General features: G+C 35.6%; 1 protein-coding gene across 1 annotated transcript in view; it reads right to left on the reverse strand.

Moving 5' to 3' along the window:
• Positions 1–16,119, reverse strand: part of CLEC16A (C-type lectin domain containing 16A) — a 52,582-nt gene that overhangs the window by 30,953 nt on the left and 5,510 nt on the right. The window contains exons 2-11 of the mRNA XM_088524605.1: positions 14,445–14,573; positions 13,592–13,725; positions 12,686–12,834; positions 11,909–12,014; positions 10,402–10,525; positions 9,377–9,551; positions 8,133–8,186; positions 6,975–7,088; positions 2,410–2,638; positions 1,473–1,602 (exon numbers count right to left, since the gene is read on the reverse strand). Coding sequence (XP_088380731.1) covers positions 1,473–1,602; positions 2,410–2,638; positions 6,975–7,088; positions 8,133–8,186; positions 9,377–9,551; positions 10,402–10,525; positions 11,909–12,014; positions 12,686–12,834; positions 13,592–13,725; positions 14,445–14,573 — 1,344 coding nt within the window. The remainder of the gene's footprint in view (positions 1–1,472; positions 1,603–2,409; positions 2,639–6,974; positions 7,089–8,132; positions 8,187–9,376; positions 9,552–10,401; positions 10,526–11,908; positions 12,015–12,685; positions 12,835–13,591; positions 13,726–14,444; positions 14,574–16,119) is intronic.

Consider the following 16,119-nt stretch of genomic DNA (forward strand, 5'->3'; position numbering starts at 1 on the left):
CGTGGGCACAATTTATGGAAACCACTCAACGAAAGACAGGACAATGCGCTCAGCACTGCCCTTGGGCTCCATCGACGTTTCTACAACACACTCCCTTCCAGAGAACATGTTCTCTTTCCACAGACTCAAGTAATCTCAAGAATAACAGGACATGTTGGCTCCCTGGGCAGTCCGGGAGGTGGCAATCGCAGCCCTGCATTTTTTTTTATGTCAGATCACAAGCATCTTCCCTGATACAATTAACTGACACCAAGTTACAAGTCCTCTTTGCCAAAGTTCATCTTTGCTCTGCCTGGCAAAGCCAAACTTGCCCTATGACATTGCTATGTAAAGGGAGAAGATAACTATGTGAGCAAAAGCAACCTAAAACAGTAGCCAGAATGAAAACCCCAAGTAATAAATGCAACAGGGCGTTTTACACATAGCAAGAGAGCTCAGACAAGGTTGTAAGCAAAAGAACCAGGATATCCAGCTTCAAGAACCTGTTAAATACTATTTAAACAATGAGTTACTTAAGTACTAGACAATTATTTTATTAGTTGATATAATCAAAGCTAAGTGATATACTTGAAAGTATTTTTGCGTCAGCAATGACAAGTTCGATTTCACTTTTATCATTAAAAAAACCTTTTAATATATTTTAATGCTTTATCTTATATAGTTATATTTTAATACTTTTTATACTATTTAAAATATTTTTAGTATTCTAAAAACAGGAGCACAGCAAAATTCTTAAAAAAAGTCTCATGGACAATTAATATATAAATAAATAGAGCTGATTTAAAAAGTAATAAAAAATGGATTAGATTGGAGGGTTTCTATTCTGATATCAGAATTTCTACTCACAGAAACAGCTGGAAATGGTACTTCAGTTTCATATTACTTTGCTGTGAGCACATTACCAAGCAAGTGAAGTTTTCAATAATTTCTATTCTTCCTTAAAAAAGACTGTTTCACGGTAAATCTATCACCAAGAGAAGTGTTCAATCACCTAAAATACACTACTGCCCCTCAGAAATCATACAAGTGTTAGTAGAGCTTATTCATAAATAATTTACTACTGAAACTTTGCAAAATGCAGGTGTAAACTCTTATATTTCTGTATATAGGAGTATATAAAATTGACAGATGTGCAAGCAACAGTTGCTAAGAAAACATTTTAGTTGAATTCAGAGATTTAAATAATTCTGGAATGAAAACTCATCTTTTATGAACACATTTAACACTGTTGATGCATTTAACATGAGCTACTTCAGGCAACATAATTGTGCACAAAGTCAACAAAATACCCAGACAATATCCCAAACTGCTAAGTAGAGAGGTCATAGCTCATCTCCCCATGGCCTTACATACTTTTAAGAATGTGACTTGAATAAAAAGCACGTTTCAGACATTGCCTAAGAGGGATGCTAGAACTGAGAGAGAGCGAGCAAGCAAGAAAACCATCAAAGAAAACTAAAGTTCTTTCCTACCTGTTCCAGTTAGTTATCTCGCTCCCAGAGGCTGCCGCACTCTTTTCTTCATCTGTTGTATTCTGTTCTGTCACAGCAGAGATGGACAGTTCTGACAGTTTACATCTCTCCATGATTACCATCTCTATTTCTAGTAAAAAAACAGAAATTTTAATAAATCATTACTGCAAACTCTTATATTTTACCGTTTGCATTAAAAGAAACTAATGTAACTACACATTACACAATACAAAAGGTATACAGACCACAACCTAGAAAGGTTAACTAATGCCTACGTTGGGATTTTATTGCCAAAACAAGCGGAAAAGTTTGTTTACTTTAAAGCTTTCTTTAAGGAATAAGGATATGTGCAGAGGTTCATATAAAACCAACTCTTTTTGTCGTTAGCATTAGGTCAAAAAATGGAAAATGTGTAATTAAAATCTACAAAGCTAGAAGAGGTTTTAATTTAGAATCATAAGAATCAACAAGTCAAAAGTGACAATACATTGTAGATGACAGCATTTATTCAAACATGCATAAAATACTCCTAAGCATCTTAAAGTAAAACAGCTGCACCATTTGTCTACGAGCCAATCACGACCTCATTCCCCCTAAAAAACAAACCACACACACACATCACAAAATCTTTGAGTCTACTTAAAAAATGCTCAACAACCACATACAACTATCTGCAAGGTGGTGATTTCACTAGAGGCCAAATAGAAAGAAATGAAGATCCTTTAGTGTATTTTAATCATATTAAAAGACCATGTACTGACTGAATAATTTAACAATAAATAAATAAATCCAGAAAAAGACATGTAAATAGAAAAAAAATGCAGTTTACCCAGGAAAACAAAACAAAAAAAAAGAGACATTTCACAGATCAAAAGCTGGTTGAAACCATAAATAACATTATCCAAATTGTGGATATCATTTTTATTTACTGATTTACCTTCATTTTCACTGCTTGTTCTGACACCCTTTGAACTCCCTTCTATTCCTTTAGTTTTATCCAAGTCATCTTGCGAATCCTCAGATCCTCTCTCCTCTTCATCTTCCTCGCCAACATTTTTATAGTTGGGTCTTTTCTGCAGTCTCTTCTTCCCCTTCTGTTTGTTGATTTCTAGAGACCTTTCTAGAGTTTCAGTTGGTTTTATGAAGCATCTGATGCTTGACTTTGCCTGCAAATTTCAATAGTTCATACTGCGCTACAGAGACATTTTACCATAGTTTATAAAGAAACTTAACTTTGTTTGAACAGTATTTTTACAATACAATTCAGCATCTCTCAGAAATTCAAATTAGTTTCGAAGTACAAAAAAGCAGATCTCAACTGAAGTTTATCAAATCATTACTGGAACAGAACTATCTGCAAAATAACGCTTCGTAAAGACTGCAAATTAAGAAGCATGCCATTTTTGGACAAAGATACAGAATTACCTACTTTACAATAAAACTTCCTTTAGAAAAGTAAGTTTTCTCATTCTGAAGTTCAAATAATGAAGCTTACTCAATGGCTGAAGTGACTTATACCAAAATTAAAACACCTTTTGCAAACAGGATAAAGACAGTTAAACCAAAAATGCCTATGAATAACAAGATATTTATACGTGTGTTCAAACGTCTTATGCAGTATGAGAATGAAAACCAGGGCTCTATGCTGCAAGCTTTTTTGGAATCTACATTTCTTTCAGCTACATATTAGGCCCGTGTCAAATACTACAAATTCTGGCAACTGAAACCAGCTCATTTTTTAGACTTAAATAGAACGCAGGTGTATCACATTTATCAGCGGTCTGCTTTTCAAGGCAAAGCAACGATTTTGACAACAAAATAAACAGTATTCAATAAACACCCACTTTTCTGAAGATTTATTTATAGAGCAAGAAAATAAATGCAGGTGACGATGCCTCCCAGAGGGAATCGGCACTTTAATGGATTACAAGAAGATCTGTCACTAGGAGGACCAAGGCAACCGGGTTCACTGTATTTGCGCGGGCTGCTTCGGAGCGGTGATGTTTTGTGCTCCCTTCTCATGTTTGCCTTGGCGGCTGCGTTGCCAGAGCACTTGCTTGCCCTTGGCTAGTGAGTGTTTGTACAGTTGTGGGCAGGGAACCTCTCTGCAGCCAAGCACCAACATAGATGGTTTGGGGCTTCCTACCTACACGGGTTTCTGCTGAACAAGTGAGTAAGAGGAACCTCATTCCCTTTCAGACCTTTATACATCTATCAGATTTCGCTGAAACTGGATGAAAGGTTCAAAACAAAGGGCAAGCAGAAGAAAGGAAACGTGAGAACAAATGTAAAACCGGGATTACGAGCACTGAAACTGAATATATCAGACAGACTGTAGGAAAAAAAAAATAAAAAAATCAGGAAAAGTCCCTCGCCACACTTGCTAAGGTGATACATGAAAAGAAAAAGAGATTAAGAAACTATCTTTCAAGAACCCTAGCAGAAGTTGAAAGGCTAAAACATGTTTCTGAACTTGACTTATTAAAGAGTTTTGCTAAGTCTTGCATAAGGCAGCCTTGCACTTGTCACTGAAACAAGCCACAGCGCAGGAAGAACCTTTCACAACCCCAACCCCACCTCAATCTGCAATGTAGGAAGGCCGTAAAACATCTGGAACTATTGGAACTGCTTTCTTTATAAAGAACACGTTGTTCACTGTACTCAACCATGTGAGCAAGTGAAAGAAAGGACCATTTGATAGCAATATGCTCATGAGCACTAAGCTAATATAATATGCTTATATAATTCAAATAGTGTAAAATCAGAATCAAAATTATTTTTACTACCTATAGTTTATTCGATTATACATTTTGAGTTTATATTTTCAAAATGTCTTTCAGTCATATTTTCAATTCTGGTTTATCTTGAGCAATGTTTACTGGTAAAATAAGGCAGTACCAGTAATTACTTCATACCGGAAGGAGAAAGTAGGTTAAAAAAAAAAGCACACAAAAACACAAAAAAAAGAAAAGAAACAGGTAGAACTGACCCACATCCTAATTATGCAGGAAAACAGTTCTCACAGGAAGTAAGGCAAACCTTAACGTGATGATGGCTCAACTCAACAAGCTCAACTCTCATCATGAGAAGGAAAAAAAAAAAAAAAAGGAGAGGAGACGACCTAAGCAATCATTTTTTTCTGTAAGTCTAATTTCCAATAAAGAGCCCCATTTATTCATGCATTATCATTGTTATGTGCTCTGAATAACTCTGGATAAGTTGCCCTTACACATCCCAGCTGCAACACTTCTCAGCTTTGCTTTGCCTACTTGTGTTTCAGTAGGCTGGTACATACACTGGTAGTTTCACTGCTGTTTAAATATTTCATGACATCTCAAATGACAGCAGAGCATTCTTAAATAAATAATGCAGATTTAGAGGTAATCAGCTTCCACCTCACATGGAAATTACCCTAAAAACAACCAGAAGGCTAGGAGAAGAACAGAACTGCCACTGCAGCAAAGCATAACGGAAAGGGAGAGGTTAAAATAAACAAACTAACCTGGGTCTGACTTAAGAACAAGGCCAAAACTAAATTTAAATCCAAAAATAAAGCTTGCTCCCTACTTTTCTATTTTGACTCTAGAACAAGCAACTCGAAAGTGGATTGCAGTAATCTGTAAATATTTTGTAATTCCTCTACAACAGAATGCAATCAGGCAAAAAAGGTGCGATGCCAACGCACTCCAGCTGCGCGTGCCCTCTCTGCCCCGTTCCTTCTGCACACGCACAAGCTCAACAGTCAGCGCCAGCCCTTATGGCAGTAAAGCATCCCCATCTATGTGTTCAGTGGAAAAAAGGCTGCATCTACTAAAACCTCTTTTTTTCCCCCATGAAAATACTTTTCCTTCTTCCACTAAAACTGTCCCAACTTTTCTCTCTCGTACAATCAAGATCACCTCTAGTGCAGTTTTACTAAGAATCTATCCTAGAAATACAATTTCCATGTAGTAACTTTTCAGGTACAGCAGAAAGCTCATTTAATGGGAGGCCAGATCTTTATAACCAATAAGAAGCAACAACCTAAACAGTACCACGAACATAAAACAACTGAGCTTTATAGGAAACACCTACTATTTCTAACATTAATTAACCACACAAATATTAATGTTACAAATATTTTGCAACCCTCTACAATAACTATGATGGTGGAAAAAAAAAAAAAAAAAAAAAGGTAACTCTCACTTCTGCAACACACAGTGCTCCACCCTCTTGCCACAAATTTCTTAGTAACTTGTGCTGCTTCTGCACAAGAAACGCACCCAAAAACATGCAGGATGCAACGACAAGGTCAGCTATTTCCTAACACGAGAGATTGCTCTATCTCACAGACACAGGGGCAGCTCCCGTATTGCCTCTTAGAGGTTCTTCTAAGCAAGATAAGATTCTAAAAATAAAAGTGCTAGGTCCAAAAGCTCTGGCAAAGACCAGCCCACGGAGCTTCCACCATTCAACGGGAAGAAACCTGCACCTCTCCCAGCTGCAGGCACTGCAGGGAAGGGCTGTGCACGCGCGATTCATCTGGTACTCACTACAAATCGAGTGTCAGGACAAAACTATATATATATATATTTATATACACACATATAGTGAGAAGCCTATATATAACTATATATATATATATATATATATATACACACATAGTGAGAAGTGTCCCTATAGTATATAGGGACAAAACTATATAATAGTGAGAAGCCTCTTCAAACGGTGAGGCCGTGCCTCCTTACTCTTACTATGCCCAAATAAGCCTTTGAAGAAAGAACATTTCATAAACTGTGAAACTTGCAACAAAAGAGAGGAAAAAAAAAAAAAGAAAGAACAAAACATATACATGAAACTCTTGGGGACAAGGGTGGGTAACAGTAATAGCAGCATCCAGGAACATTTGCAGAGGATTAAATATGAATGTATATGGGTGCTTGTGCACTTTGAGACACGATCAGCCTTAGCGCTGCAGTCCTGAGAATATTTAGATTTTAAAAAGTGATTTCCCTGTAGTAAAAGGATTAACCATAGAGCCAGTTATATTTTACTAATTCTCTCATTCTGTTACAAGTTGCATAAGGAAATAATTTTGGAGGAAAGAAGTGATGACTGATCTGTAGACTCACTACCAGGAAGTTATTAAGTAAAACTGAAGGCAGACTTCTTTGTAAGGTGTCTCAAAAGAGCTGAAAGCCTCTGCAGAAGGACAAAGTATTTCACCTTGTGTGTTCGCCACATTCTTGTACCACCACCTGCACTGTATATGCAAACATAAACACACAAATACCCTCACGTTGGAAGGTCAGAACACTTAAGCTGCACAGAGCATTTTACTGATGACATATTTGAGGGGAAAAAAAAGAAAAATATTAAAGCCTCTTTTTCCTTTCCCTCCTAAACATGACCACTTAACAGTTTCCAAATACCCGATTTTATTTTTCAAGTATTTTCTTTTGTCTCTTTTAAGTTAAAAGAAATGGAAATAAACCAACATGCAAATATTAGCTGGCCACTTACTGAATTTTTCTGGATATCTTGCTCAACTTTTGAAGAAAACACTGACAGGTCACCATTAAGAATAACCTCAGCCAATGAGTTCACCAAAGGTGCATAATGTATAATTAGAAAAACCTATTAAAATAAGAAGGGAAAGAAACATTAAATATTACAAGACAATTCCATGATTTCAGCCACTGAACATATTTATTTGGCCTCATGAAACACTTTTACATTAAGTTTATATATACGGAAAGTACAATTATTAGCACCATTCATGAAGTCTATTTCACTAGACATTAGATCACAATTCATCATAGGGATATTTGCCCTTTTTTATATTTTAAACTACTTAGTTTAAGTGTTTCTGCAAGCTTTCCTCCTTCTAAAATAAAGTTATCTTCCTCATTAGCTTTGAGACTAAAGTTATGCAATATTCAAGCAGGGAATCCACATTAAAAGCCCTCCATAGGATGTGGGGCTTGCACGACTGTATGTAGCACACAGTATCCATTAACTTTCTTGCATGTCAATGACTCACAGTACTCCAGTGCACAATTATTTTTGCAGCCATGCCTACAGCTCATGTCACACAGTAGGTTCATCTGATCTGCACAGAACCAACTGGCGTCCAGCCACAAGAGCCATACATCAGCCTTTACGCATTCAGACCATTTTTTTATTTTATTTATGACAATTATGGGCCATGCAGTTAAGTTCTAGTTTTAGTCAGATTTTACAATGATACAATTGTCATTGAGGGGATGTTTTGGTTGTTGGTAAAAATTCAACCCGGGAGTTCTTCAAAGTTTAGATAAGTACCAAGTGCAAACCAGTGTCCATCTAAGCTTCACCTGGAGTTACACTACACCCTGCCCTAGCACACTGCCTGGCTCCATTATATGCTGCCTGACACCTGCTTGAGCAATCGGCGTGCTGAGGGCTCCAAACATGATAACACTCACTGAGCAAAGATACTGATTGAAATGAGGAGTTCATCGGTCTATCCATAACACAAGTGAGCTTACATTTTTTTAATTATTAAAACAGATTTAAAGTGTGTTTGCCAAGTTGTCTTTAGACGTTTTGCTTAAACACATCAAAAAAAAGCTACAATTCCTATTATTCCACTGTTGCAAAACAACATTCTAAATGGGACAGAAGAAGTTAAATACATACTTGAGAAAGAAGATAGAGAGAAACTTGGAGACTTATTTTTGGACGCTCCCCACCCTAAGGAAAGAAGTTACGAAAAATGCTAAATTACTCATACAAAGTTAAAGTATTTACATTACTATCTATTTTAAAAACAAAATACTGTGTTGTTCCACATCCTAGCACCAAAGCTTCCAGAAAGCATCATGCCACTGTTCAATTCTGTAAATGATTTTGAATGAAAACGTCTATCCTATTAAGCATACACCTAACTCCACATGCTAAAACACACACGCAACCACACACACAATTGTAGTCTTTCACAGTTGCTGCTTTCATAGCACGCTTTAAGCGTAACTTGATCACAAGAACTTTAAATTAACAGACTAGTTGTTACTTAAATATTTCTAAAATACATTACAGATGCTTTAAAAAAAAAATCAAAGTCATTCCAAGAGGTAAAAAAAATAGCCCAGTTTTAAAATGGTAGATATTTCTGATCTCAGTCTAATAAATGTATTAGTTTGAAAACTTGATTTTCAAGTGCAAAAACCTTCAAGCTTTTCTTCGTGTATTCATTAAAGGAAAGGGTTAGAACAGTCACAAATGAAAGCAGAAATCAGGTAGTCTGCTTTCTGCCCCGTTTCAAATACATCTCATCAATGGCAGGATGAGATCATGATCACCATTCAGTGTTCAGTGCATGTGCAACATATCCAATTCATTAATTTGTAATGAATTTTAGCTCTGTATAATGAAAATATTCTGAAATTCACAGGCACTGCAAACCTTAGGAACACACTACAGAAGGAAAAAAAAAAAAAAAAAAAAAGAACAGGCCTTTTAAGTGACAACTGAGCACAGGAATCTGGAATTTTACATGCACAAGCTTCATTGAAGCATAGCCTCAACTAAATTTAAAGGCCATACTTTGAAAACTAAGAAAGCTTCCACTATACCGTATCACTGCTGCCAGATTCAAATTTAAAACTCCTTGTCCTCACTATTCGTAACACTTAGAAACCAATTTTAATGTACCGTATTATCCAAAACGGTCCACGTTTAGTGAATAAAATTTATCTATACTGTTCTTAGGTGAAGTTCTACAGTATTTCTCTACAGTCCCCTTATTCAAATTCTTCCAAATACAAGAACTTCAACATAGCTAATATTAATCCTACTACAGAATACATCTGCTGGACAAATCACTATACATATGAAAAGTAAAAAGGTCCTTTAAGACTTAAATATTGGCAAGTGTCCCTCACCTTATCTTGATTTACCAACGAATACACATAGAGGGGAAGAAAGAGCCTATTAAGCAGGTGATCTGTCAGCACATCATTTAAAAATTCACAGTTAATAATCAGGATATCGTTCAGGTAATGCAAATGATCAAGGTGTTCTGCTACTAGGTCACTCAGTTTGCCTCTATTTCTGTGCCTGAAAGAGAAGAGATAAAAGAAAACCTTAGATATAAACAACGGCAGAAGTGTTTTCAAAAGCCTAATGAATTCGCATACATTTCTCACAGATGACCTTGCGCAGATTGACTACCAAAACCGATGCTTTCGGTATAGTCACCTAAAACAACCAGTGAAAAGAATTCAGGCTGGCATTTGCTTTAGGATAAACATCTTTTCCCACCACCCTCCTCCCTCCCACCGAGTTTTCAGAAGCAATATTTTCACAAAAGTTCAGTTTCTACCCTCAGAGTCTTTTCAGAAGCAAATTCCAATAAAATGTAAGGTTTGTTTCCAAAAGTAAAAATTTTATGTTCTAATGTAACTTCTTCACACTTTCCTGAAGTGAGGAGATTATAACTACATTCCAAGATAAGCATATAAACCAAAGGTAACTTGGTAGTGGAATGTTACACAGGAATTCCAGATCTGACAGTTCATGTATTAAAGTTCAGCTTTCCATATTACAATTTCTTTCCTAGAAATACTTTTCAGAATGTAGTTCTGATACAATACATAGAGAAGAAACATTAAAAAAGCAAGGTTAATAAGACTGAGAATCACAAAAGGGAATATACATCTTGTGAATATCTAGAATTAAAAATGAAAAAGCACATTACTAAACAATATTATGTTAGCACAAATAGGGAACACAGCACTAAGTATTAATTAAAAGAATCACTACCACAACTTTGAGAGAATTAAAAGCTTGACAGGTCTGCAGGGGACTATATTGAGATTAACTGTACTACTACAGACAAAGTAAGGAGATTATCAAAGTATCTGTGAAAAGCATTTCTATTCAATACCCAGCATTGGTAAAAGCTTACTCTTCATCGGTCTGCACACAGTTATCCAGTTCTATCACATGGCTTCCAATAAACCAAACAAGGTTGGAGAAATAGGGGACAGCAGTTTTATCTCTAATGTAATGCAGCATTGGCTGGTTGTCCACTGAAGAGAAATTGTTAAAGAGAAAGATCAGCTTCCGTATTTTTTTCATACAAAGTTATTTTTTGAATTTTGATTACATGCTCGCTTTTCATACAAGTATATACCTGAATTTATCTGATGCACAAAACAGGCATCTACGAAAGTTTCATTACATCTCCTATTGGCTTAAATGACCCTAATACTGATATATTTACATGGGTCTGAAGACAAACAAATCTTCACAATTCAGAAAGTTTTTTAGCACATTCTTTATCAAAAGGAAGAGAAAAAGCGTAAGAATAAAGCAGTAATGCTGAAAGTGGAGCTAGTTAGACTTACATGACACTGCATTAAGGAACACAGGAATCATCAGTGAAGGAAGGGCAAAAGAAACAGACAACAGTTAACAGGATTAGGAACTGGGATAGTGACATCCTCCAAAAGGGTTAAAAAAGCTAAAGCACGAAGCATCTAAACTAGAAGATACAGGGTATGCATTAGATAAGAACATTTGCAAACAGTAGTCAGAAAATTCAATGCCTGCGCTGTTTTCAACTGTAATCTTCATAACACTGCAACATTTAATTGAATATTCTTATTATGAAAGGTTATCGTTCAGTTTAGTAAACTGATAACTAAAAAAAAAGCTACCTACTCTAAAAGGTCTACTCAAAATGTTTGCAAAGTGACTTGTTCATTGCTTCAAGACAGATCTTATATTCTTAAACAAAGACAACTGCCATCAAATCACTACTTCTCTTAACCGACAGCAAGTAGCATTAAATTTGCAATAAAGTCAAATGTAAGAAGTAACAACAAAATTGATAAAAGACTAAGGAGCCCCATGAAATTATTTCAGAATGCTTTGCAGTATGCTGATTTAGGAGACAAATTCTGAATATGCACCCATTTTTCACAGACATCACTGTGGTATTTTCAGTCTATTACATTGAACATATATAGCCTTAGAGAATATTTAGCTAGGGAGGGACTTTTGGAGGTCATCTAGGCCAAATCTTTTTGAAGTAGGACCAACTTCAAAGCTGGGTCAGGTTGCTTTGGGCCTTGCAGAGTCTTGAAAAATATCGAGCAATAATGAGATTCCTCAGCTTCTCTGGGAATCGTGTTCCAGCGCTTAGCCACTGGGAAATGTTTATTCCTCGTGTCTAAATGGAATGTCCAATGGAGGAATCTGTAACACCATGCTACTTACAAATACACACTGTAGTTTTGGTTTTCTGATCCATAAAATTCAACATGTGCACATGTAGAGCAGGAACATCAGCATGCTAAGGTTTTCCATCCCATATAACAGAAACTAAACTTTAATATGCATAGCTGAATATTAAGCTACAGTAAAACAAACACTCTGAATACATGCCTTTTCTAATATCAAAAACATACCTTTGTAGACATTTAAGGTTATAGTCCTAACAGCAATTCTGACCATGCTTTCTGGGTGGTTAAAAAATTTTATAGCTTCTGTATACAAAGCAAAGTCATTTGTGTGCTGTAACAGAAAAAAAAGAAAGCATTATGTATTAACTGTATACAGAGTATTTGTTAGGATTCAGCATGAAAATGTTTTCCATATTTTGCTTAGATATATTTAATTTTTACAGAGCAACCAAAGTGATTTAATAATGCAGGGTCAGTTGCAGTGGTAACTTTGAAATAAAATAAATGTTTTGACCGAAGTATTCTAGTCTATGTCCGCACGTACTCAGAGCTTTGATGCCCTCTTTTGGCAACAAGTGGTATGGAGAAAGACGAAAAGAAGGTTTCAGCTTTGGCCTTTGAACAGGAGCTTAATCCCGATCTGCAAAGCCTGCTTAAGAACTGAGTGGCAGAATAGAGGGGAAAAAAAAAGGTCTACAAAAACATGGTAAACACATGACAGGTTGAATATTCAGGGAAGCAGACTTGAGAATTGCTGAAACATTCAAAATAATACTAACTTCTAGATTTAGGTCACACTGTAGCTGTATAAATACAAGGAGCTGCCTTTTTGTATGTTTCTCCAGAGAGCATCATAAATGAATTCTCAATCACTGATATCACCATATAAAATTCAATTTAGAACAAAGAAATCACGTTGGGACTGAATGGAATACATCAACTTGGTATCATTTTTGACTTAAACTCCTCTCATCCTTGCACTGTAATTCTTTCTTCACTTACCTCATTATAAAAGAAGTGTACAGTATGATTGTTGAGTTTCAGAGAAAGAGTTTTCAAAAATGATATGTAATACGCCATGATCTCCTCATCAGAAAAGTCAAATTTGTGGACAATAATAGAATTCACATAGTTATTAGAGAGCAGATAGTCTGAAAAAAAAAGAAAAAAAAAAGAAATATGTATTGTATATGTATGCATAAACTGTATTTAAAGTACCAGCTAGTAGCAAACTACTTGATGTCTGAAGGCCCCAATTTTTAGCCAAACTCCTCAACTGACAACTTCTAGCAGTAATATGAGAACAAGAGTCAATGGAGAATAGAATACACTTCACCTGCTTTTTCTCAATTTGTGGCCAATAAATCAAACGGCATAAACAAATCATATGTATAAAAACCTACCTCTCTCTCTTCCTCAAAGTCATATACCCTCAAAGGCTTGTGTACAACTTTCTCTTATTGATAGGCTTGGAGTACACCTTTAACTACACATTAATTTTCTGTCTTCCCATGTTTCTGAAAACCTTGAAGTTACCACATTCCAACTGAATGCCAGCACCAGTGATGCCAGAACAGTTCCAGTAGGAGTTAGATGACAGACTTCCACTGCATAATGTGCATTAGCAAAACAAACATTTCAGGCCACAATTGGCTGCTGAGTTATAAAGGAACCCCTAGAAATATGTGAAGTGTTTCAATGGTATCACATAACTACTTCTGTACTACTGAAAACTCAGAAGATACTTTTAAGTAAATTATTCTATATTTTCAGAAGTGTTCAATTAAAGACTTAGAAATTTTAAAAAAGAGTTGTTCTGTGGCAGGGTATCCGCCTTAAAGTTCAAAAAATGAAAATGATTTAAATCACCTCTTGATCATTTAATACTAATTTAAAATACGCCCTTACACAGTGACGTTTCATGGCTGATGTTTTCAAAAAGGATGTTCAAGGTCTGCAGCAACTGTACACACACATAACGACCAGATTTCTGACGCAGGATGTTCAAGAAGAACACAAACATGTTCTTCTCCAAGAAAAAGCTACAATACAATAAAGAGTTATCAGTAAATTACTTACTGTATTTATCAAGAACACTATTTTACCAGTATCAAGGATGGTTCTAGGCAAGATTCACAGACTGCATATTTAGGAAGTATTTTGCAAAGTTTTATCTGTACAACAGAAGAAGATTTTCCAAAAGTCCTAGAAAGGAACTAGGGAATTTTAGCTATTGTCAAATTACGTAGTAAAGGAATATAAAGACATAAGGGCTATTTAATCTTCTTTCTCTTATTTTAATGCATCAAATTTATCAGGCAGCTTCCCTGCTTTGCATCCACAAGCTGTCAGTTTTGAAGCTTTAGAGTATCTTATATAAACTAAAGTGAACAAACGAAAGTCATATGATATTAATAGACATACTGAGTAAATCTGGACCTTCAAATAGGCTGGATTCTGTATTTATATCAAAAATGTTAAGCTCAAACAAAAACATTATATGGAAAGGCCTCTGGACTTTGAACACTTTGCTATTAATAAAATGTACTGTTTATTTCAGAATTGATTCTCTGTTTCTTTGCAAGAAAAGATTCTGATTTTATGGTCCTGCTTCTGTTTCTGCTACAGGATATAACCTTTCTACCAACATTCACAAAAGGCAGTCTTAGAAGAGTTAATATTTGCCACTAGATCTCACTATGTAACTCCAAATAATTTTCAGTCTGGATTTTGTTTTTGAATAATAATTAAAATTACTTACTCGAAAACAGAACTGTCATTCTGATCCCCCCATATAAGAATCTCTGTAATAGAACGAATAGTCTCCACCAGCAGATTGCGGTTGTGATCTGTTACTGTTGTATTTTTGGTCAAAACATGATACATATACCTGAAAGAAAAAAAATAATTGGAATTAATAAGCTTCCCTGTAACTTTTACACACACCATGTTTATCTACAGACACTGTAACTCCATTTAGATACACATACATTCTAATCATTGTACAATTTTAAAATTCTAGGGCTTCGGTTAGTACTGATGTAGAGGGAAAAGTCGTTATTAAACAGAATATATGGCAAATGAAAAAATCATAACTACCCAAACTGATGTTTATACATATGATAACAGGAGGAGAAATTACATAAAACTTGGCCCGTGTGCTTCTCATGGCGACTTAGCAAAATTTATTCGTGAGAACTTAGGCCAAGGAGCCCATATGGAAAAGAGCCAGTCCAGAAGAATGCACGTGCAGAATAAGCTAGAAAACAGCTTGTCTGCAACAACGTTTGTCAGAACTTAATTAATTTGATGGTTAACAACCAGGACCATCCAAGATTGTTTCACTCTTCTTTAAGTCTCTGACCATTCAAACATAGGAGCACCATTCTGAAAGGTGGCAAAGTCCAACTCTACTGTCTGAAGAGGGGAAGACTGCAAGAATGTCTAGTGAAGTTAGAGAAACGTACATCTGTATTACAGCAGATGATAGGAACCTAAAAAACATGAAAGGTTTGCATCACAACTCTCAGAATTTTACTTAGTCAAGAAAATACATTTTCTGTTTTTCTTCTATTTTCAAAATAATATATGATGATTTCCCTCCCTCAACCCTCAAAAGGAAGATTCTAATAAAGCATGAGAAAACACTCAGAAGATGACTCATTCTTTCATCTGTTTTTTACTTTTATGAAGTAATTAAAAAAAGAAAGAATGTAAGGAAGTGGTACAATTATTATAATAGTTACTAGATACTTAGAGAAATTTCACACAATTTTAAGACTATGAAAGTTTAGCTTACTAAATTCTGACCATGTAGCAACGTATCACTGATGTTTTGAATCTGTGGAAGTTTGTCCAACAACTATGATTCACATTTTAGCAAACTATTAGCATACAACTGTTAAACAGGTGTTTAAAGGCTAAGGGTGCCATTTCTAAGCAGAGCCGCAGACACTGTGACCTCCAGCAGCTACTAAACAAAAAAATAAAAATACAGATTTTTGCCAAGCTACCATATGGTTCCAGGAAGAACTGTGCATTTCTAAAACAAAATTTTGGGATTCCCTGGCTCATGGTAAGTTTCAGAAATGGGTCAAAAACAGACTTGAAAAAGCATTTTAGAAAACTGTATTTCCCCGCAACCTAATCTACCCTGAGAAACTTAATCACTTTACAGAGCAAAGACTCTGAGCACCACTTAACTGCACAGACGTATAAAGCTGTTCCAACTATTCATTAAACTTTAGAATAAACAAACCAAGATATTACCCAGCCTCAGAACCTTTTTCAACCTTTAACTCAGTGAAGAAATGTTTGACTATACTTTCCGTTTCCTTAAAATTTACAACTGGTTTGGTGATCCTCTTCAACCTCTAACAGTGCTGCCTCTCAGTTGGCCAGAATTTCACAGAATTTACTATAAGACTCAGACCATC

The sequence above is a fragment of the Tinamus guttatus genome, unplaced genomic scaffold (assembly GCF_059628265.1).
Source record: "Tinamus guttatus ecotype Peru unplaced genomic scaffold, ASM5962826v1 Tinamus_guttatus_pri_ptg000212l, whole genome shotgun sequence".
Taxonomy (NCBI): Eukaryota; Metazoa; Chordata; class Aves; order Tinamiformes; family Tinamidae; genus Tinamus; species Tinamus guttatus.